The sequence below is a fragment of the Micromesistius poutassou genome (genome assembly GCF_964030765.1).
Source record: "Micromesistius poutassou genome assembly, chromosome: 20".
NCBI classification, from domain to species: domain Eukaryota; kingdom Metazoa; phylum Chordata; class Actinopteri; order Gadiformes; family Gadidae; genus Micromesistius; species Micromesistius poutassou.
The window spans coordinates 9,967,964-9,991,133 of record NC_140290.1 but is presented as its reverse complement, the minus strand read 5'-3'; the positions used below and the strand labels follow the sequence as shown (position 1 = coordinate 9,991,133).

Below are 23,170 nucleotides of genomic sequence, written 5' to 3'. Positions count from 1 at the left end.
TACGTTATTGTTTTTTCGTTTGAGGAAATCAAAAATGCTGTGAAACAGTTGGGCTTCATCCACAAGCTAAGACTGGTGTCCAACACTATGCAACTCTGTTTTTTATCGCTTTCAATAATGTAATGAACCTCTAAATGAGCTGATCAATAGCAATTTTGTTATAAAAAATAGAGTAAATTAATTTGAATGAATTATTTTCTGAAACACAAGCTAAGCTAAAGCCATTTAGCTAAAAGGGCCATTTTGAACATTAAGCTAGCTGCTCCAGAACCATGGGTACCTTTGACGTCCAGCACCATGCCGGGGAAGGTGAGGCTGGGGATGCGGCCCCTCATGGGGGCCGACCAGGTCTGCAGGGGCTGACGGGTCTCCGTCCAGAGCACCACCTTGGAGCCCGGCTCCACCGTGCCCATCACCTGCAGACACATGGTGGTCGCCACCTGGGGTGGGGGGAGTAGGTCAGTATCACACGTCTACAGTAGGACACTAGCGGTGCAGGATCTAGATCCTGGAATGTTCCGGAAGAGGGATTCGGATCATAGGCCCTTCTGTTGCTATTGGTCACAGGCTGTGGGCCTTGGTCAAGTATAGCAGCCATCTTGGCTCCACATGCAGTTCCCCCTCCCAACCAGCGAGTTTAGTACAAAGATGGAACCAAGATGGCTGCGAAACAAGAAGCTGAATAAGGCATTCAGTGTCTGGTCTCCTCCTTCTCCTCCTCACCCCTACTCCTCTCCTCCCCCTCCCCCTCCCCCTCACCCCTACTCCTCTCCTCCCGTACCTTGTTCTTGAGGAAGCCATCATCGTAGAACCAGACGTCGCTGCCGTGCTCGGGCTCCCTGTGGACCATCACGCGGCCGGGCTTCATCTCCTCCAGCCCGCCCTGCAGACACAGGAAGCTGCCGTGCTCCTTGTTCTTCACGCGGAAGAACCGCCGCCGCTGAGACGCCCACGAGTGAGGTGGCGAATAAAAAAAAACGTGTCACTTATTATGGCGGTTACTCACCTGAGCAGGGAATTGGGTGATGTTATTGTTGGGTGTAAAATCAACTGCCGAAGGTTTCAGACACAAAAGCATCCTCCTCTCCTCGTCCTTGTCGTCCTCGCCCCCTCCTCCTCCTTCCCCCCTCCTCCTCCTCCTCCTCCACTTCCTCCCTTCCTTCCCTCCTGCCCCACCCCTCCTCCTCCTTCCCTTTCTCCCCGTCCTCTCCGAAGATGGATCCACTGCTAAGGAGTGGTCGGATGCCACGGTTAATGACTGCTAACACACTGTTTAGGGTTCAGGTAAACTCACCTGTCGGACGGGGTACATGGAGCCCACGGTCTCCAGCGAGCTGAACTTGGGCCAGTTGGTGATCTCGATGGGCTCCAGGAGGAACTGCCGCCCCCTGTAGTGACTGTACTCACACAGCACCCAGCTGCACACAACCGAGACAGTGGTGGTTAGTAGTGTAACCTGCTGGTCAACTATACTGGATTAACTGTTAACTTTGAATCAACTATAACTATAACTAAGCATTTATAAATGAACAATTAGCTATACACAATTAATACTGATACTGTATATGTAATACTGTACATCTAGACACACATACAGGCACACACACACACACACACACACACACACACACACACACACACACACACACACACACACACACACCCCTATCCACATGCAATAACACACACAGACCCATCCACACACAATAACACACACACACACACACACACACACACAAAAAACACAGGTGGGCCCGCACAGAGAACCATCCACATGGGAACACACACACACACACACACTCTACACACCAGCCAGAGTTGACGCGGACAGACAGGAAGTGGGTGTTGAAGCCCTCGGCGATGAGGTTGGACATCTCACAGTCCGTTGTGATCTCCTTCCCCTCCAAACACTCCAGACTGAACAGGGAGATGGACGGTATGGCGAAGAGCTGGAGAGAGAGGGGGCGAGAGACATGAGCGGGGTGAGAGAGAGAGAGAGAGAGAGAGAGAGAGAGAGAGAGAGAGAGAGAGAGAGAGAGAGAGAGAGAGAGAGAGAGAGAGAGACAGACAGAGGGTAAGAGACATCGTTTTAGTGAGAGAGGGAGTGAAGGATATTATGAAGAAAATAGTGAAGATGAGAAAATACAAGATGCATACAAGACAAGATACAAGATAGCAAGAAAAGGCCCAGACGTGACACAGACAGACTGAGGTAAGGTTTTATTAGCAGACAGAAATGCAGACAGACAGGTAGGGGGGAGGGGGGAGGTAGGTGGGATGAGGAGGATTGAGGCAGACAGACAGGTAGGAGGGTGGGGTCAGGGGGTTGGAGGTAGGTGGGCTGAGGCAGACAGACAGGTAGGAGGGTGGGGGCAGGTGGGTGGAGGCTGGGCTGAGGCAGACAGACAGACAGGAGGGCGGGGCCAGGTGGGGGTCGCACCAGCGGTATGGCCCTCAGTGACCCGATGGTGAAGGTGGGCTGGCAGCCCATGCTGAACAGGTTGGGGTACTCCCCCTCGGACAGCACGCACTGGTTCCCTGTGTAGTCCTTACCCTCGTGCATCACCCAGCTGAGACACACACACACACACACACACACACAGTTAGACGTATTATATGAAATAATTTCTTTCTTGAAAGGGTGTATAAAGCTTCACTATAAACTTCTCTGGTTTACAACAGGTCTCTGTGTCTATCTACCCATCTGTCTAGTCCCTCCCTCCCTCTCCTCCTTGCGTTGCTACGGTAACGGTGTCTCACCCTCCGCCCAGCACGCGGCAGGACTTGACCAGGACCATGTTGGGGATGACCTGCTGGTTGAGGCTGAAGGTCTCCACCTTCCCCTGGAAGTGTGGCTGGGAGTACAGCATCACCTGAGACACAAACCAACAGTCACATCTCTGTTCTGCCAGCAGGGGGAGTTAAAGAGACATGAACCGCCCAACAGTGCCCCCCAGTGGTGGGGAACATGTGTGGCTGAATGTGAAGTGTAAGTGTTTAACCTCATTCCTAGCCGTTGAACCCTCCTGTTGAGCCTAAAACAAACAGAATACATACATGAAAAAACATATCGACATTCATTTGTATATGAGACCAAATCATCAGTGGCATTGTGGGGCCTACAGAAGGACATATCCAGGCAACAGTGGCATTCGTAACTAAGCAACAATGTCATCCGTAACCAGGCAACAGTTTATTCCATAACCAGCCCACAGTGTCTGGCCAGGCAGCGGTACTGACCAGTAGGATGGGCTGGATGGAGCAGATGATGTTGTCCTCAGACCCCCAGTCAGCGCTGTTGTTGTAGAAGCCTTTCTCCAGGATGTACTGGTTCCCTGAGAAGTCCACGTGGGAGTAGGCCACCCAGCTTGAGGAGAGGTTAAAGGTCAAAGGTCATCATTAAGGATAGAGGTTAAAGGTTATCCTTATATATAAGGATGGAGGGCAGCGTCTGGGTTGGGTTGCCAAGGTGATAACGTTTTTTTTTAAACTGAGATATGGGACTTGGGTTTCAGAACAGCTTTTTGACCGGGAGGAATTAGCATTACTTCCTTGCGCTTTTCCATACATTTAGGTTATTCTTGGACTCACTGATCACTGAATATGTCCAATACATCAGACAAACTAACAAACTGTTCAACCATTTACACGTCTATCAAACCCTTTCACCCAAAGCTACTCAGTGAATTCCGATTGGCAGCTAGGGGTGGGGGCATCTTGCTCAAGGAGGCCTACAGGAAGACTGTGGGCATTAGGGGATCAAACCCAGAACCTTTTTGACAACCAAACCATCTTCCTACACTCCCACATGTAAAGGCGGAGCAGGCCAGCCGAGGAGAGAGTACTCACACCCCAGACAGCACGTTGATGGAGCGGGTGGAGGTCTTGTACTGGAAGTTGGCTACGTCAGGAATGGCCTCCGTCACCTCGAAGCTATTCTCCTCATCCAGGTCCACATCCTCGGGCTGCTCGAACATCACCAGCATGGGCTCTGTCAGGTCCTGGGGGGGCCGGGGTCAGAGGTCAGAGATCAGACATACACAGAACCCAGTCTACGAAATCAGTGGTTCTCAAACTTTTCCTACTAGTGTAAGATACTAGGCAACTACTCTTAGATATTTGATCAGCTGAGTACCCCCTTCACCGGCACAAACATTTTATGGGGAGAAAAATAAATAAAATAAACATAAATGTTTGTGTGTTATTTTTGGCAGCGTAATCATGAACATTAATTTATATTGTCTAGGTTTCAGAATTGAATTTGAGAATTTTTATTTTATAAAAATGTTTACATTTTCTGTGTACCCCATTCAGTACTACAAAGTACCCCTAGAGGTACGCGTACCCCCATTTGGGAACCACTGTTCTAGATGAAGGTGACCCACTGAGCTCATCAGCGGACGGAGGCCGTGGGGGTCGTACTCACCGCTCGGAGGACCTTGACGGAGCGCATCTCTGCGTTGCAGCCCCCCCACACCCTCCAGTCCTGGTAGTCCCCCTCCTCCAGCAGGTACTGGTGGCCTCGGAACCCCTCCTTCTCGAACCCCACCCAGCTGAGGGGAGAGAGCAGAGACACGCCGGCTCAGAAAACAAACACACCCTAGGATCCGTCTTCATGGTGTGATTAGGACACCGGTTACTGTGTTGATTAATGCTATTTATTACTTATCGGCTTGAATACATCAAATCGTTTATGTTTTGCTTAAATCTCTTTTTATGGCCATGTGTCACCAAACTCCTACCTATCCAAACACTCGGGTGTTCTGATTGGTTGATTGGAACTTGGCTACTCTATGACCGTCGATTAAATCACAAATTATGACATCACACCCCCTTGTCGTCTTGTCCCGCCCCATATGGAGGGTTTCACTCAGAGGTAAGTCTACAGAATCAGACTCAAGTTAAAAGGGCCCCTATTACACTACTAGGTCTGAGCCGTTACAAGCCGTTTGAAAATCTGCCTTTTCCTGTGTTTGAAGGAGAGGGCGTGTCCACTTAGACGTATGATCGAGATAAGCAATGTTTTCTACTGTCCACTGGGTAGGGTGGTAGGCTGATCTATCCAGTCACTAAAACGCAGGAAAAAGCAGACTTTCAAAAGGCTTTTAATTGCTAATCACACTCACTCCAGGTGGGATAGTGGGACCCCTTTAAGGCAGTTATTTTAAGAAGACTCACATTCCCCCCTGGACTTTAAGGGAGCCCGCGTTGTACATGAAGGCTGTCTGCTGGTTGTCCGTGCGCGTCATGAAGTTCTTCATGGTGCCGTGGATGGTGCGGGATTTACCCGAGAAGTACGGCTTGTCGAAGAGGATGATCTGTGGACGAGAGAAGGGACACATTCACGCTGGTGAGTCCAATGCATTTTCTTTATGGCACATTTCCACTGGAGGGTGAGTTCAGTCTGCAAAGGTGCGGCACAGGTCGCGTTCCACCGCCAAAAGTGGGCGTGACCCGGATTGAGCCGTACTCATCTCACAGTACTACTCCATTGAGGTACTGAGATGAGCCTGAAAGGGTCCCGTCAAGTTTGAGCTACACATGCCGTCCGTTGATTGGTCGACAGAATCGTCCCTTCCGTGCGACAGGGGGATAACAAACACAGTACCCGCGAGGTATTTCTGGACAACGGAAAAAGCTTAGTTTATTGAAGAAAATGTTGTGCAAAAGTTTGCTGTCCTTCTTGGACGTTTTACATTGTTGCTTTCTCTTTGTTAATTGTACGTGTTCTTCTTTTTCCTTGGATTTATTAGCAGGCTACACTGTGTTGGCTGCTATGAGATCACAATGCTTATCCAGCTGTCGTGGCTATCGCTGTCCAGTTTAAACCCCGCCCTACCATAAGGGTACTGGTGGTGGTGGAACCCTCACTACTGGGCAGAGGTGTGCTGGGTCCGAAGCGTACCCGCCAGCGGAAATGCCTCCTGACTTGTGATTGGTATCACAGGTATTGAAACAGGTATAACAAGTTTTCAGAAAATATTTTGAAGCGTGTGATGGACATATATTACTTATTGTTTGCTTGGGTATAGTTACTCAAAAGGTGTAGCTAGAAGTGGTAGAATATCAGAAGTAGTACTAGTAACATTGGTGACATTGTTAATAGTTGAACTGGATAATCTAGTAGTTAGGGTGTTCAGATTTAATTAATAGTGCGAGTTAGTATTCCTAAGTGGGGATATTCTCACCTTTGGTTCGTCAATAGTTTCCACTCTTGGTTCACCCTGTTGTGAAAGGAAAACAACTTGTTTATTCCTACAACCACGCTACTAATGAAAACCAACACTAGCATCATCATCATCATCTCTTACAAACCAACTGAACTTAAGTCTGCGGACCCCAAGATGCCCCTAACACTGTCTGTCTGTCTGTCTGTCTGTCTGTCTGTCTGTCTGTCTGTCTGACTGACTGACTGACTGACTGACTGACTGACTGACTGACTGACTGTCTGTCTGTCTGTCTGTCTGTCTGTCTGTGTGTTGTGCCTGAAGGACAATGCACTGAGAGTTGCTTTGGGTCAAACGTTTAAACGACTAAATAGTGAATGGTAAATATGACGTCGGGTCAGAATGAGGTCAGGGGTCAGGGGGCGGAGCCAGGCTTACTATCTTGAGCGGGTGCAGCGAGCCCACGTAGGGCTGCTCCACGCCCCAGGCCGCGGGGTTGGTGAACCCCCCCACCTCCAGCACGCGGGGGACGCCCTGGAAGAAGGGCTCAGCGTACACCAGCCACCTGGACAGAAGACAGACAGACATATAGTTCATAAAGGCGTACTTAATACACACACACATATTACCTGCATGTACTCATTCACTTCATTCCCATAGGCAGTGTCTGTGTTCTATGTTTAAGTTATCTTCTTCCTTCTTATCCAACTTTTATGATCGTTTAAGTTACATTCAATGTTTGATCAATGATTGTGCCGATGAAATTGGTTTGTCTTAATCTATTTTTTTTTTTTTCTATCCCTTGTCACCTTATCTTACAACCGCTAATCTGACTCACTATCAGTGTGTTAATAGCATTAATCATATCTTTGATTAACTCATAAATCACTGAGCTACTCTGCCTGGTGTCAGATAAGTGTGAAAGGCGGTACTTTATAACTCCATAAAGACAGTTTGAACAGTCCTGATGTTAACATGTTAGCTAAAACGTCACTAAAAGTGTCTAAAAGCGGCGGTCTGCCTGGGGGACTCACAGGCCGGCGTTGATGATGATGGAGTTGGCCTTGACCGGGAAGCCGAAGATGCGGGCGTCCTCGCACGTGTCCCGGAAAGTCACCTTCTTCCCCTCTGCGTTCTCCTCCGGGAACAGGCTGATCTCCGGAACGCTGTAGTCCTGGCGGCGGAAAATAAGAGCGAGTTAGTGTGAATGCATTAAAAAAATTTACTTTTATTTTAGCGAGAGTTCCATAAGGTGTTGAAGCAGCTGCGAAAGGAAAACAATAAGAGTGCGAGTTAGCCCAGAGGGGCAAGTGGGAATACATGCTTTTATTTTGGAAAATAGCCACACAAACATGGTCTCTTTAGGGGTTTTAGTGCCTTTTGAAATGCTAAACAGTAATTAATAATCTAATTTAATGATTATTTAGCTACTCTGTATAGTCTTGTACAGAGTTGTTTTTTAGATTTTTTTATTTTTGTTGGAGGGGGGAGTTCTACAAATGATGAATTGTGAGAGGTATTCCAGTCAATACCTCCAGCCAACACGAGTGCACTACACTGCAACAGAAAATTCCCTCTCCGTGGTATGTTTTCATAGGACACCAAAAGAGCGGGAAAATAGCGCAGCAATCTGCTTAGCGGCTGTTAGCTTTTGACGTTATAAAATGCATTTTAACAGTTAGAAAATGATACAATACACAAATGTACCAAAGACTATGAGGCCAAATCATAATTAAAATGACAAAATAACGTTTTAAAGACTCATTCGTTTGTAAGCTCAAACCACATGTTGTGCTTATTTGCAGTTTGTCTGCCTTATATGTGTATATCAGATCGTACATCAGACATGTACTTTTTAATCTAAAAACCTTAGAGTAAAACACTTCCAAGAGTGCCGGCTACAACAACGAAAAACAACAACAACGTATACGGTACTTTTATTGTGAAGTTACCCTGACGGTTCTCCTCAGAGAGCCGATGATGAACTTCCTGGTGGGCTTCGGTTTCTCCGCCGGCTCGCTGTTCTGCTCGCCGTTAGGCTCCACCGTGTTCTGTTTGGCGTTCTCCGGCTGCACCTCCTTTACCATCTCCACCTCCTCCTCGGGGCAGATGAAGGGGCAGGTGAGCTCCAGGTCTCCCTCGTCCAGAGCCACCTTCTCCCCCTTGAAGTTGGGCTTCTCGTACATCACCCACCTGGGGAGGAGAAGCAGCCAATAAGATAGAGTGTAGGAGAATAATCAGCCAATCAGAGAGAGTGGAGGAGAAGCAGCCAACCAGATAGAGTGGAGGTCAGAGTGAGTGTTGGAGAAGCAGCCAATCAGAGAGAGAGAGTGTTGGAGAAGCAGACAATCAGAGAATGTAGGAGAAGCAGCCAATCAGAGAGTGTGGGAGAAGCAGCCAATCAGAGAGATTGGGAGAAGCAGCCAATCAGAGAGAGATTATAGGAGAAGCAGCCAATCAGAGAGATTGGGAGAAGCAGCCAATCAGAGAGAGATTATAGGAGAAGCAGCCGATCAGAGATAGTGGATGAGAGAGTGCTAGGCTTGAGGTCCGAGATTAGCTAATAAAGGGTGAACTAATAAATACAATCAAATTAAATGTAATATTGTCTCACAGCAGGAAACACAAAACATTTAGAGATATTCTGTGTTGAAGAAACTCTGTGTCAGCCCGTCGTCTTAATAACTTATGTAAAGAGCTCCCATGTAACTGGCACACCATTCCACCCAAAGGCCCCCAGTAAGACACGCAGAGGCCCTGCTGCTATCTCTAGATTTCACCCTCCGTTTCACCTCAATGGAAGACTCGTCAAAACAAAGAACTGTTTGATTGATTCAGCTTACTGACAGATCCAGTGATATTTCTAAACTGGTATTGGAATATGCAGCCTCAATAAAAGGCATTTGTTAAAGTGGTTAGCAAAGCTGTTGAGCTGCATCATTATTATAACTAATAAGCTAGCACGTCTAATTAACTGATTATTCAAACATATGAAATTGGTAATGGGGTATAATATGTAAGGGTTAATGTATAGAACGTCTGTCATTATCGAAAATAAGCCCAGACAGGGCGAACCGGACACCAATGCAAATCTGAGGTGTCTTGCTTCGCCCTGAAGGGGCTTATCGTTATAATGACCAGCAACGTTCTATACATTATCCCGCTTATTACACAGCTACTTGCCAAAATGAAAAAAATAACATCACACGGTGTGTCTTTTTACAATTTATTTGGTACCAGCATTCGCAGTGTTGATCAGCAGAGAAATAGTCCGCCAATGACGTTGACGTCGACGTCGCTTAGCAACCGAATACGCTTGGGTTGATAAGTTACCGGACTACTTGCGTAGTGATATGAAAGACGTGAAAAATTTTACTTTCCTTGACAGCAGTCATTAGATGCTTAGCAACGGTCATTATTGAAAAATAATTCACAGCTGGAAGTCGGGAAGGCCCATGCAAGTGAACGGAGCGTTCCACAGCATTGAGAAGAGCCGTTTAATAAAATATATTAGTTTATTATAAATTTATTAATATAACACAATATGGTCTTCGCGTTTTTCAAGGTAAGATTTGCTTATTATTTATAAAACAGCAAGTATTAAGTCTGACGTAATTGGGAGCGTGCGTGACGGTCGTCTCGTCATGCTAATAAAAACAAATAAATCCCGGCAAAAAGTGTTATCTTGTTTAATGTTATTATTGAGTGTTCACGTGTGGTATATACTAAATCAATTATTCACCTCAGGCTCTCTGAATAGTGGGGAATAGCCCATAGTAGAATAGTGGGGCTATTCCCCACTATTCACTTCGCCTTCAGCGAATAATTGTTAAATAGCTATTATGTATAGCTAATATCTATCTATGCTATTTTCCTCTAGGGGGAGCTTTTTCCTTTAGCTGCGTTGAGCGAGAGATTCGTTAAACAGCAGAAGACATGTCCACACATTACAACACATGTCACATGTGGAGGTATGCATCATGAGATATGGTAAACGCAGACGGTTAAAACTGGTTAAAAAGGTTATGGATTAAATCAGCCCTAACCACATTATCACGATCATTATCATCACCATTCCTCATGATGATGGGATTAAATAAAAAGTGACTCAAACATACACATTTTCAATTAACTCAAACATATAAGTCCGGAATGGGATTCTAATATGCAGTGTGAGAAGCTGTTCAGAACACCCTGTGCACACTCGGGTATGTTGCCGTGCACTCTCTGGCATGTTGCCGTGCACGGCTCCGTGGGGTGCTAGTGCATGAGGCAGCGTGTGTGCAGGAATGTGAGTTGGGCGCACGGAAATGGTGGCTGATGCACAATGGTGTGTGTGCGGGTGCTAGACGAGTGTGCACGTGCGTGGGTTTCAGTGAAACAAGCGGGGGTGCTGAAAGCGTTTTTGTGTCAATAACCAAGGAGTCTGGCAGAGAGATGGGCTGATCACAGATTACAGATCTGGGCTTGGGTTATTAATGAGCATGGTGTGCTGTGGAGGGCTTTGAAGGGATGTTAATGATTGACATGCAGATGAGGTTTGAGAGACAGGGTGTGGATCGGAGAGGCTCGGGGGAGCAGGTTCCTCCACTTACTTCAGGACATACTGTTCAATATCTGTTCCAGCAGATTGAATATGAAATATGGGCAAGAGAGGGAGACAGATGGAGAGACGGAAAAACACAGTGAGAGAGCGAGCAAAAGAGAAAGAAAGAAAGAAGGAGAAGAGAGCGAGAGGCAGACAGGCCGAGACTGAAGGACAGGAGAGGAGAGGGAGAGAGAGAGGCAGAGAGAGGGACAGAGAGAGAGAGCGAGGCAGAGAGAGAGGGGCAGAGAGAGAGAGCGAGAGCGAAGGAGAGGAGAGAAGGGAGGAGAGCGAGAGAGAGTGTGTGGTGTATGTCTCTCACCCTCCGCGCACCACCCTGATGGAGATGGTCTCCTGCAGGTCCCAGGCGGTGGCGTCCACTACGTCGCTGCGGACCTCGATTCTCTGGCCGCACATCCCCGGCCGGTCGTAGATGAAGATCTGCACACACAAAGTCAAAAAAGGAACTTCCTGATACCAATACATCATACATTACACTAACATCACCAATGATGATTCAAACACACAAAGGTGTGTGTTGCCATGTTGCCCATTTTAAAACACACAAAGTTGTACATATGCTCACATATGTACAGGAAAAAACAGTTTATTGTTTTAGCATTATTTAAAGTTTAACACGCATTCTTAGCAGAAGAAGCAGGCAGAAACACAATCGTAAACCCCTCCACCACGCAGGACAACATTCATGAGATGCTACAGACGTCTTGTCGTCTGAAATTAGTCAACCTGACAAATCACAGAAGAGTTCTCTGCAGCTAAGTGTGAAGCTCATTCCATACTCACATGGTCAGCGCAACAGGATAGGCCTGGATAGTTGTGTAAGGGGACGTGATGAATGACTCCACGATGCAGATGGTGAAATTATGTATGTGTTTAATGCGCAACCAGAATGGTTTCTTTCTTTTACGCAATTTTTTTTGTTGTTTACATCGTCTCATATCTTGAGGGCAAAGTGACCAAGGGTGCTTTGGACTAAAAAAGTTTGACATAAATAGAGCAATATGTAATACTGTAATACATACAGTATATACATACAGGAAGGTTTGTAAACTATCCTTAGGCCCCATTGTGCAACTGTTTTTAGAAACCAGACTTGTTTTACATGCAGACACCCTCTGCATCTCAAATGTCATGCAAATCTCCCTCATTGAAATATAATACATCAATTATACACAATGGAAAGCCCAGGTTGGCATGGTGACAAGGGTAGCCCTGGGTCACGGAAAGAATTGTGAGGAAAAAAAGTGCTGGAAATATTATTACTGAGTGGGATGTAGCATTTAGCATATGAGCGAGGTTAATTTAGCTCTAGCTAGCTCTTTTGTTATGACAGTGTAAGGGTATAGTTCATATACATTGCTACAGGTGAAGGATGCTGCTAGCACTAGCGCACATGCTAGTTAATGTGAAGTGAGCTAGCATTACGCAAACCAGCGAGCAACAATGGGATGGCTCTTACAAGCTCCGTTTTAATGACAAGCTCATCGGCATCGCTACAGATCAAGGCTAGCCCCATGGTATGCGTTAATGAGATCACTGCCAAACTAGCACCAACCAGCCGCTTTTGTTCGCAGTGTTGTAATTACAAGTTTAAGGTCAAGGATGAATAATAGGCTAGCAGTATGGTGGGTTCTAGTTATGAAGGAAGTTAGGTCACATTAGTCAGTGCTTTTGTTCGCAGTGTTGTAATTACAAGTTTAAGGTCAAGGATGAATAATAGGCTAGCAGTATGGTGGGTTCTAGTTATGAAGGAAGTTAGGTCACATTAGTCAGTGTTTGACCTAAAAGTTAGTTTACGGTCAAGGTGACACCTCGTTCTTTTAAGAGCCGCAATAAAACGAAAGAGGATGCAGGGATCAAATCTCAAATTACGTCAATGACATTTGAAAGAAAAAGAGAGAGCGGGAGAGAGAGAAAATGAGAAGGAGAGAGCTCACTTTGGTTTATCCAAATTCTTCAAATGTTTTGTGTTTTTTCCTTTGTAATGGTAAATGCAATTGCTGCACGACAACAATAAAGACCTTTGAATCCTTGGAGACAGAACAGACTCCTGACAGAGAGACAGTGTGTGATTGAGCGAGCACAACGGTGGGGACGGAATGATAAATTACACCGGTGAGACACAACATCCAAAGTGGTGGGCGTTGGGGGGGTGGGGCTTACGACACCATATTTGACTATAGCGTCCTAGAAGAGAAAGGGGGTCTACCGCCCAGACAAACCTCAGACGGGGAGTTTAATGTCAGCCCCGCCCACCAGATCTGAACGCTGCGGTCCATCCTCCAAAGGACACGTTGGGGAGAGACAGGGCGAGCGGCAGCACGCTTGACATTTTGAACAAGGTAGGGTAATAACACAGCCGGGTGTCATGCACCTGACATTTGATGGCGAATCTTGGCACGACTCTTTCACAGGGTGAGACAATATTTCAAAAAGGTTAGGCAAGACGCGACAGGTTCCCATTGAAAGGTTAAAGCGATTTGTACAGAGGAGTTGGGAAGTTTGGGGGAACGAGATGGGCGAGATGAGCCAGTGTTCACAGAATGAGACAATGAGAAGCTCCCTCGCGGTGGAGCGGTTTGTCTAAACTTTGCTCTTTATTCAAGAAGGTGAGAGATGTGAGGGATAAGACAATGAGCATCATGCCTCGACATGAGGCCTGGTTTGTACAGATTCAATGAGGGACAAGGAACGTAAACCTAATGACACTAACTGGGAATTTACAACGCAGGCGAGAGAGAAATGTGAGCGTAACGTAGGTGTATCAATTCACACTGCTGCCGTTTATTTCGCTATATTTTCAAGATTAATCAGATAACATCATGCAGTCTTATTTTCTTACGTTTACATTTAGGGGATTTAGCATACGCTTTTATCCAAAGCAACTTAAAATAAGTACATTTGTCAGAAGAAAGTATTCTTATTGTATGTATAATAAAAATACATACTTATATATATTATATATACTGTATATATATATATTTTTGGTAATATTTGGTAATATTTTTATTACCATTTAAGAAATACATTTATAAAAGCCTTAAAAGGTTCATTCCAATATGCTAGTTGCATAGAAACAAGCTAACTAAACTATGACTAATGGTATATACTGAATATAAGTGCGGTTTATATTAGCATTCATTAGATTAATTTGTTTGACGTTATTTTTTCCCAGCACAGACATTTTTAGTAAAGGATCTTTGATCTTTAAGAATTGAATCGTAACATTTCCAATTTAGTAATTTTGTGTTTGTGGGACAGAGGAGATAAAGAGTGTAGACCTTATTTCTCGGAAAAACAAACACAACCTGAACAAGCACTTGGTTTCTGTTGTTTTACGTTAATTCAGTAGAGACATACCTTTCCTGGGCGAGGGTTGAGCTTTCCATGTTCCTTTTCCTTGGTAAGCTAGAAATAAAACACAAATAACATTTTAGAAACCCTGAAAATGTCCAGTCTACAGAATTAATGTAGTTATATAAAGACACTCATCCCAAAACAACAACAGTTCAACTGATTGTCACTCAGAGCACAACATTTACTGTTCAGATCCTTAAAGTTAACATTTGGGAGTCATGATAATATTTATAAAGATATGGAAGTTAAAATATAAATAAAATGGCATTTGCTCCACATTAAATTGTTATAAATATGATGTGCTTCATTCTTGATATCCCAAATCACTCTATAGTATCATTCTATATATTTCCATGGCCACAATTCATAGACGACACCTTTCAAGCAAGCCAACATCACAAGCAACACTAACTTTTCTCAATTCAACGCCCAGGTCTCACAAAACCTTTCCAAAGGCCAAGAGCGTCAAACCAGGGACCAAGAAGAGTGTCAATAAATCAGGGTTGAAGAAGAGTGTCAATGAATTAGGTATCAAGAAGAATGTCTTGTTGTAACTTTACCACTTCACCCTCACTAGAACAAGTGCATAATGATGATAATGTATGTACACATAGCGAGGGGAGTGGAGGCCAGCATCCGATCTCCATTTCATCACACATAACTATCACCTCCGTCACTTCACCTTCTGAGGATCAAATTTCCTTCTGCCATCATGAATCATGCCATCAACCCTCGTTCTTTACAACAAGTGTTAGTCGTCTAGTTGTTTTAGTTCAGGGTTGGGTAAACTGGTTTCACCTCTTATAAAGTGGTCTCAGCAGGTCTTGTACACCTGTTGATTGACATCGACATCCGGCGGTTTGGTATGTGTGAATTCTTTGGAATTTATAACTCATCCATTCCACAAGAAATGTAGACTAGGACCAGAACTAGAACCAGAACTAGAGTACTTATTTTGTCTTGGTTGAGTGTGTGTGTATGTGTGTGTGTGTGTGTGTGTGTGTGTGTGTGTGTGTGTTCTCAGGTATCATTTGGGCTCCACTGTCACAAAGTGCTGTGGAAACTGGCTATTGTTGGCATCATGTTACATAAAACTTACAAATAAAAGTATGCTACCTTTTGAACTAGATTACATTTTGAGATGAAAGTCTGGTACCTTTTGCATCACATTGGATGACTTGTATAAGTCTGCATCTCTACTCCTCTCAGGTAAGGTATCCTCTTTATTCTTACACAGATACTTCTTGGTTACCTTTATATATACGTATATATGCGTAAAAATTTCCAGAATTGAAGGATAATTGCTGAGAATGTATAATTATAGTGTAATTTTATAATAACTTTCCAAAAGTGATGGAAAAAAATGTTACAACTGAAGAGGCTTTTAGCCTCAATTCAAACCTGTTTTTGAATGGAGAAGGTTTCAGTTTACCCGGTCAGTTAACACCATCGTAAAGTACCGTCAAGTGTGTCAAGTGAAATGATCATCACCAGCTTAACGTTGTGTCGTTTAGCAAGGTTTCACACCCTAGTCAGAGTGGGACACTGTCACTAGGTTTCCATGGTAGTGAGGAACCTGATGCACATTTTTTAATTTTCAATTTGTTCGGTTTCTGTATTGGTATGGCATTTTAAACGGACATGAGCAGAGGGAGGGACGGCGGTGGGTTGAACGAGAGAGAGGGAATGACACGTAGCATAGGAGCACACAGGGCAGCATGGAACCGGTGGTGCATCGCCTACATGATGCGCCCGACAGCAGTAGCGGTGAATGCTTTAGTTGAACTGGCAGCTTTCAGCTAGCAGAGCTCCGCCAGGTCCCTCAGATACAATGCCTTTTGAGTTGTGGAGAGGTGTGGACTGGCCATGAACTCATGGACTGAGTTGAATATAGAGGGAAATCTGATGGTTGTGTGGTTGATTTTCACACACACACACACACACACACACACACACACACACACACGCTTGCTTTAAGCCCAAGGATTTCAGGGCGTCGTCCCAATAAAACATTATTCGAATTTAAAACCACCGCCGGGGGAGAAATGCGCATTGCGAGATCAGCACATTTCAAACATGTGCACGGACGTGTGCTCGTGAGCCAACCAGAAGTTAGCTGGAGTTTACCCATCCCCACCTCGATCTCCACCCACATCACCCCCCTCACCCCTGCCACTCCCCTGTCAACTCCATCTCGTCAAAGATGTCAGAACAACAAGTGGGGAATGTGGGGGTGTACACACACACACACACACACACACACACACACACACACACACACACACACACACACACACACACACACACACACACACACACACACACACACACACACACACACACACACACACACACACACACACGGCGTGACCTCCTAGGTCCTCAGCAGGAACAGGCAGAGGTGGGCGGCTTGAAACTGCCCCCGGTAAGCCAAGAGACAAGATGGGTGTGGGTGCCTTGAAATTTGGAGAGAGATGGAGCTGTGATGAGATTCATCTGTGTTAACTCCAGCTTCAGGCTGCCTCCTGGACCTTGAAATGGCTGTTTGTTATACGCTCGCTTGAGTGTGACAATTATGGGATGGGTAAGACCAGGTTCCCATTAGATCACTCAACAGTTGCGGGGCATTACGTCAAGATCAGTGGGACATTAACAGGGACATTAAAATGATCATTAACATTATCATTAACATGATCAGCATGCAGTACTTGTCGTGGAACTGTTTTCTGAATCTTTACTGAATCTTTGAATGACAAAATGACTAAATTATTAAAGTGATTCCCAAGGTTTTCTTTTTACATACATGTCATTCAGGAGCAGGTAAGGTTTTGGCCTCCTGCTTAAAGTGGCCTACAGTGGGACTGTAGACACTGATAGATTTGAACCCAGAACCTCTCGACTGGGAGTCAAACACCCCAGCTACCACTGAACCACCAGTCCCCTTTAGAGACGTTCTACATCCATCTGTGTGGTCAAACTTCACAGTACCAGGCCGGTGTGGATTTGTGGAAGGGAAAAGGACATTGGATACACTGTACACTACCCTTTCCGACCCCATTTTAGGATGCACTACTGGAGGAATACCACACTACAGTTGAGTTGACACTACTCCAGTATGTATTAGGTTGCCTCTCTTCCTGGACCTCTGACCAGGATGAGGCCATAAAAACAGTTGCAGTCACCACCCTTGGTTACCACGGACAACCACCAACTGCCCTGATAGACAACGGCAAACTTTGCCCCCTAACAAAAAAGATATTTCATATCTACTGCTATGCCGGCCGTCCCTGGACGGAGGGATCCCACTTCTGTTCTTTCTTCTTAGGGTTCCTTTCCTCTGGGTTTGTGGTGGTCCACTATGAGACCACTATGGGTTGGGGGGGGGTGTCCTATATCTGGGACTGCAGAGCCCTTTGAGACAGTAACTGGGATTAAGGGCTGTACGAATAACATATGCTTTGTAAACATCACACATTGACTGTAACCAAATCAAGTCCAGGTCGGTTACATTGCCTTTCATCACATGAGTATCAAATGCAGTCACATGCCCATAGTTCCCTTGATGAGAGTGTATGATATAATATTCAATGCAGATGTTTATTCCCAGGAAAATCATTTCTCACACGCTTCGTTCCAACCGGTTTGAGACGGTAGATAAGACTTTGCCTGCTCTCCATGTTGCCAACGCCGTTAGCCTGTATGCCAATACAGTGCCAACAAGGTAGATGGTAAACAGCCTCTAGTCTACTGTTCCAAGTCGATGATGAACGACTTGTTCCCATAAAACCCTTCCACCTCCAGGTCATGTGACCGCTGTCCGGTGCCCAGTGTACCCAGCCGTGGGGTCACTGTCGGGGGCAGTAACACGAGATCGTGTGGAGGAGGTATGGAAGGTTGGTATCAACTATCACACAGGATATCCACCCTCTCACCCCGTCAGGCGAGGCAGAGGATGGTCTGTTTCTCTACATGCCTGTGTTTGAGGAACTCTTGACCAAACCTGTTTTACACACACATGCGTTTGGTTCAAAGACAACAACAACTCCACTGTGATAGTGAGTTAGTTTCGTGGCTGTGGGTGTCCCATTGCTGTCTATGAAAGATACTGGGTTTGATCCCAAACTTCTGCAGCCTAACCTGGATGCATTTTATTTCATAAGATTCCCTAATATTGTCTGCTCCTAAATGACTCATGACCTATATCTGTATGTACTGTCTAACCATTACCTGCTCCGTAATGACCTGTATCTATATTAACTGTCTAACCCCTACCTACACTTTACTGACATGCCTCTAACCTCACATGTTGTCAAGAATTCTTCAAGTCGCCTTGGAAGAAGGTGTCTGTCTGCTAAATGACTGAGTAGTAAAGGGTAAATCCATCATATGCCATGGCAGTAATGAGGCTCATGTTGTTGATGTCTTTACAGCTCAGAACATGTTGCTGGTGTAATTGCAGATTTGAGAACAACACTTTGTGCAGAAGCAGCTGTCCATGTCTTACTCTCTGCTGGATGAAGACTTTCCTCCGTTCCTCTGTTAGCTGTCCAACATGCCAACGTGTATCAACGCCTCAGCACCGTGAAGTGAACATGTTAGCATCTCAGGCCAACTGACTGGTGCGGACACGTTTTGACAGCATCAGAAAGAAATAATTACCAACTTCTGGATGTTCTCGATTTATCTTCGCATCGGGTTCCATGGCCGTTGGGTGGTTCGAGTCCTGGAGGTATGCATGGAGTTCGGAGGAAGCCGAGTTCATACGTGTGTGTGTGCGTGTGCTTGTGCATGCACATCAATGTTGTGCACCTTTGGCTCACATCCAAAAATCATATGGAGAGCAGGTCAGCCAGAGCACTCACACGTGCAGGAATGTGCAAGGCACGCAGACACACACACGCACACACACGTACAGTTGCATGTGGTACACCGTGTGCTAAGATGCTTGAGTACGAGGGATTATCAAAGTGTGGACGAAGACACGGATCCGTCCCAACAGCAGCGCATCAAGCGTCTTTTAAGTCTCTCCAAAATCCAGAGAATCGATTATCTCTCGAGTTATTAATGTATTATTCATTGATATATGTTAACTCTGAACCCAGTCAAACCTTGTTTTTCTTATTTAAACTAGTGTATAATCCTCAAATAACTACAAGGCGTTTCAGGGAAAGAAAGCACAGCTGGCTAGAACCTGCTAGAGGAACACCATGTTCTCCACAGCGATACGCAGCGGAGGGGCTGGAACCGGCAACCCTCGGATCGGAAGGCAAACACTCTCAACCTCCAAATAACCGCAGCCATTTGGCAGGTGGTGATAGTGTGTTTCACACTGGGGTAACCCTGTCACTCTGTCACACATAGAGCCCCCCTCACACCAATGTGTACCCTGAGGGAAGGGGTCCAACATCACCCACTGTAGCGAAGGCACCAGAGACTACACAGGAGATCCACCCTCTCACCCCGTCAGGCAAGGGTCTGCTTCTCTACAAGGCTGTGTTTGAGGAACTCTTGACCAAACCTGTTTTACGCACACAAGTCCCTAAGAAAAAAAACAACTCCACTCCACTGTGATGACAGTGAGATGGTTTCGTGGCTATGGGTGACCCACTGCCATCCCTGAAAGGTACTCGATCCCAAACGTCTGCAGCCTAACCTGTACGCATCTTAGGATGGGAAGGCAAACACTCTCAACCGCTAAACCGAATAACTGCAGCCATTCAGACGGGCGGACATAGTATTGATTCACGCTGGGGGACAGCTGTCACTCAGTCACACTCCTCTGCCCCCTCCCTTCTACTGTGTGCACTGGGATCACTTGACACACATTAAGGGAAGCGGTCCACTATCACCCAGTGCAGCGAGGGCCCCAGATACTCACATATGCGTCGGGGAAGGCCCGGTACTTGGGGGCCGTCGGTTTCTCCGGCTCGGCGGGCTGGGGCGCCTGGAAGTGGGACCCCACGTGAACGTTGCTGAACAGCATTGACGAGGGCGGGGGCTGGCCCCCCATGCCCCCCTCGCTGCTGAAGCTCCTCTGCATCAGCGGGGCCCCCAGGACCCCCGCGCCGGGGCCCATGCCTCCGGCCCCATGCCCCTGGCCGTACATGGAGAAGGGCATGTCCGTGGCGGTTGCGCTGAAGGAGGTGGGGGTCCGAGGGAAGTCCGAGAGTCCGCCGGAGCTGAGGAGGCGCTGCGGGGAGTTCCCGGGGCCCGAGTTGGCGGGGGTCCCGTTGAAGTGCGGGCCCTGGCTGATGCGCGAGTACTTGTCTTCGGTGCCGGTCAGCGACCCGGAGCTGGGGGTGGAGCTGGCGGTGGAGTTCAGCAGGTAGGAGTAGCGGTTGTAGGAGGACGGCACGGCGGCGTCCGACCCCCCGTTGCTCCCCATGCCCCCGAGGCCTCCGAAGACCCCGTTCTCCCGCGCCGGCTTGCTGATGCGGTCGTAGGAGGAGCTGCTGGTGTCGGGCAGCGAGCTGGTGCGGAACAGCGAGCGGGAGGCGAGCGTGGAGGCGTGGTCCGGAGGTGTTTCCACCACGGTCGAGCGGTAGCTGGAGAACAGGACGCTGTGGTCCAGCCGCGAGCTGCCAGCAGGGAACTGCTGGAGGCCGTTGGCGTTGTGGGAGGAGGGGTCCTCGGGGGACGACCTCATGACGATGCTGTTGGTGGCCGAGGCCCTCAGGGGCCGGCCCAGGCCAAACGACCCGTTCTGTTGCAGTGCATCCTGGGGGTGGAGATGGATCAAGTTACTATCACAACATGTGTATCAAGTCACTATTAAACATGCATCAAGTCCCTATTCAACATATATCAAGTCCCTACTACAGTATACATCAAGTAACTAATCAAGATGTATCAAGTCCCTTTTTACAATACATCAAGTCACTATTAAACATATATAAAGTAAATATTTACAATATATGAAGTCACTAATAAACATATCAAGTCCCTTTTTTACAATATATCACATCACAAACACATCAAGTCACTTCTACAAAACACATATTAAAGGTCCCATGGCATGAAATTTTCACTTTATGAGGTTTTCTAACATTAATATGAGTTCCCCTAGCCTGCCTATGGTCCCCCAGTAGCTAAAAATTGTGTTAGGTGTAAAACGAGCAGTAGGTATCTTGCTCCACCTTTGAAAAAATGAACGCTCAAACTCGCAGATTTGGGATCTGGCCCCATATGTCGTCATATGTGGCCAGGTTACCTCCCCTTTCTCTGCTTGGCCCGGCCAGAGAATTTGGTCTAAAGTCACTACTGTAATGTCTATCAAGTGAGTACACTATTGCATATTTCAAGTCACAACAATATCAGTACCTTTACTGAATTTTCAAAGAAATCAATATATGTGTCATAATAACATTGAAGAAAGTAGAGCTACAGCTTTCAGAACTGTCAACAGAGCAAACTACTACACTGGCAACAAAAAGTTGAAACATTAATACATAATGTAGCAATCACTATATCCAATCCAATAACAACAATGCTTTTCCCTCTGTCTATTGCACTGGGCTACACTCTGCGGGAATCACTCTTCATTTTCTACTTCTTTCATTTCTACAACTGTCCACAACTGTTGTAGACCAACGCTGTCTGTCAGGCCCCTCAGGCCCCCTCCTACCTGAAGCCATGTGGCTCGCTCTGCCCTACCTGCTGACTCTGCTTCATCAGGTCCAGCGGCGAGCGCGACCCACCGGCGGTACCCAGGCCGAGGTCCAGGGGCAGGCTGAAGCGTCCGCTCAGGCCCTCGGGGGCCGCCACGGCGACGGAGGAGTCGGTGGCGTCGAAGGAGGAGGAGGCCGAGGTGGAGGTGGGACTCGGGGTGTCCTCCACGATGGGGGCCAGGGAGGAGTAGCCGAAGGGGGACCCGCGCAGGCTCCTCTGCTTCTGGATCCCGGGGCCAGGCCCCATGCTCTTCAGGGTGTCCTTAAGCACCTCCATTTCGTATGGGAGGATGGGAGAGCCCACGTTGGGGGAGGCGGCAGGGGAGCAGGAGGGCTCGGTGATCAGGTCCACGCGCGTGGCTGTAAAGACTCCAGTGTAAACCGCCGACGAGTCCTCGTCCTCCTGTGAGTGGCGTTTGCTGTCGTCGACGGCGGCAACGCCCGAGTTACATTCCGAGGAGGAGAGACTGTCGACTGCCAGGTGAGCGGTGTCCCGGCTCACCTTTATCTCCTCTGTCCGCGCCTCTGCCTCTCTGACAGGTGCAGCAGGTTCCGGCTCCTCCCACTCACGGCTCCACCCCCCTGATCCTCCTCCTCCTCCTCCCACTGCTCCTTCTGCTGCTGCTTCTGTCGACACACTTCTCAGATAGACAACCCTCTTGCCGTCACTCCGGCTGTTGCCTGGGGAACCGTATGTCTGCAGGGGGCTTGTGGTGGAGGTGGAGGTTGAGTCTGGGGCGGGGGCGGGAGGAAGATATCGAGTGTCGACGGAGGCCTCAGGGTGAGAGGAGGAGGAGGAGGAGGAAGGCACAGAGGGGACAGGGGAGTCCGGGAACAAGGTGGAGGAGCTGGTGTAGGTGGAGGTGGAGTAGCCCGGCCTGTACTGGGACACCCCGTTAAAGTTGTTCCTCCACGGGTGTGCCGAGACATTGGCCTCGGGAGGTCTTGAGGAGGTGCTGGTGGTGGCGGTGGTGGTGTTCTCCGGGTGGGGGTCTCCGTCTCCGTCACCGGAGAAGCTCCCGTGTCGAGTGACGTAGCGGGTGCTGCTGTAGGCGGAGCTCATGTCTGCTACGGGTGGTGGTAGGGGCTGGGGTCCTGGGTGCGGGTCAGGCCTGAGAGGTGACCCTGAGGTTTTGGTGGAGGAGGAGAGGTGGAGGTCCTGGAGACCAGGGGCCGGGCCTGGAGCCGGAGACCTGGGGGGTGGAGGGAGATATGAGATGAATGTGTGTGTATATATGAGAGAGAGAGAGAGAGAGAGAGAGAGAGAGAGAGAGAGAGAGAGAGAGAGAGAGAGAGAGAGAGAGAGAGAGAGAGAGAGAGAGAGAGAGAGAGAGAGAGAGAGAGAGAGAGAGAGAGAGAAAGTTTATGATAGC

The 23,170-nt window shown here is 47.3% G+C and overlaps 1 protein-coding gene across 1 annotated transcript in view; it reads right to left on the bottom strand.

Moving 5' to 3' along the window:
• The window catches only part of crybg2 (crystallin beta-gamma domain containing 2), a 48,129-nt gene that overhangs the window by 1,439 nt on the left and 23,520 nt on the right, over positions 1-23,170 (bottom strand). The window contains exons 5-23 of the mRNA XM_084485045.1: positions 21,784-22,990; positions 20,009-20,848; positions 14,134-14,181; positions 11,075-11,193; positions 8,120-8,360; positions 7,202-7,341; positions 6,606-6,732; positions 6,189-6,224; positions 5,179-5,318; positions 4,427-4,553; positions 3,850-4,001; positions 3,241-3,367; positions 3,003-3,035; positions 2,761-2,873; positions 2,441-2,570; positions 1,810-1,949; positions 1,295-1,418; positions 782-940; positions 281-440 (exon numbers count right to left, since the gene is read on the bottom strand). Of these exons, the coding sequence (XP_084341171.1) occupies positions 281-440; positions 782-940; positions 1,295-1,418; positions 1,810-1,949; positions 2,441-2,570; positions 2,761-2,873; positions 3,003-3,035; positions 3,241-3,367; positions 3,850-4,001; positions 4,427-4,553; positions 5,179-5,318; positions 6,189-6,224; positions 6,606-6,732; positions 7,202-7,341; positions 8,120-8,360; positions 11,075-11,193; positions 14,134-14,181; positions 20,009-20,848; positions 21,784-22,990 (4,163 nt within the window). The remainder of the gene's footprint in view (positions 1-280; positions 441-781; positions 941-1,294; positions 1,419-1,809; positions 1,950-2,440; positions 2,571-2,760; positions 2,874-3,002; positions 3,036-3,240; positions 3,368-3,849; positions 4,002-4,426; positions 4,554-5,178; positions 5,319-6,188; positions 6,225-6,605; positions 6,733-7,201; positions 7,342-8,119; positions 8,361-11,074; positions 11,194-14,133; positions 14,182-20,008; positions 20,849-21,783; positions 22,991-23,170) is intronic.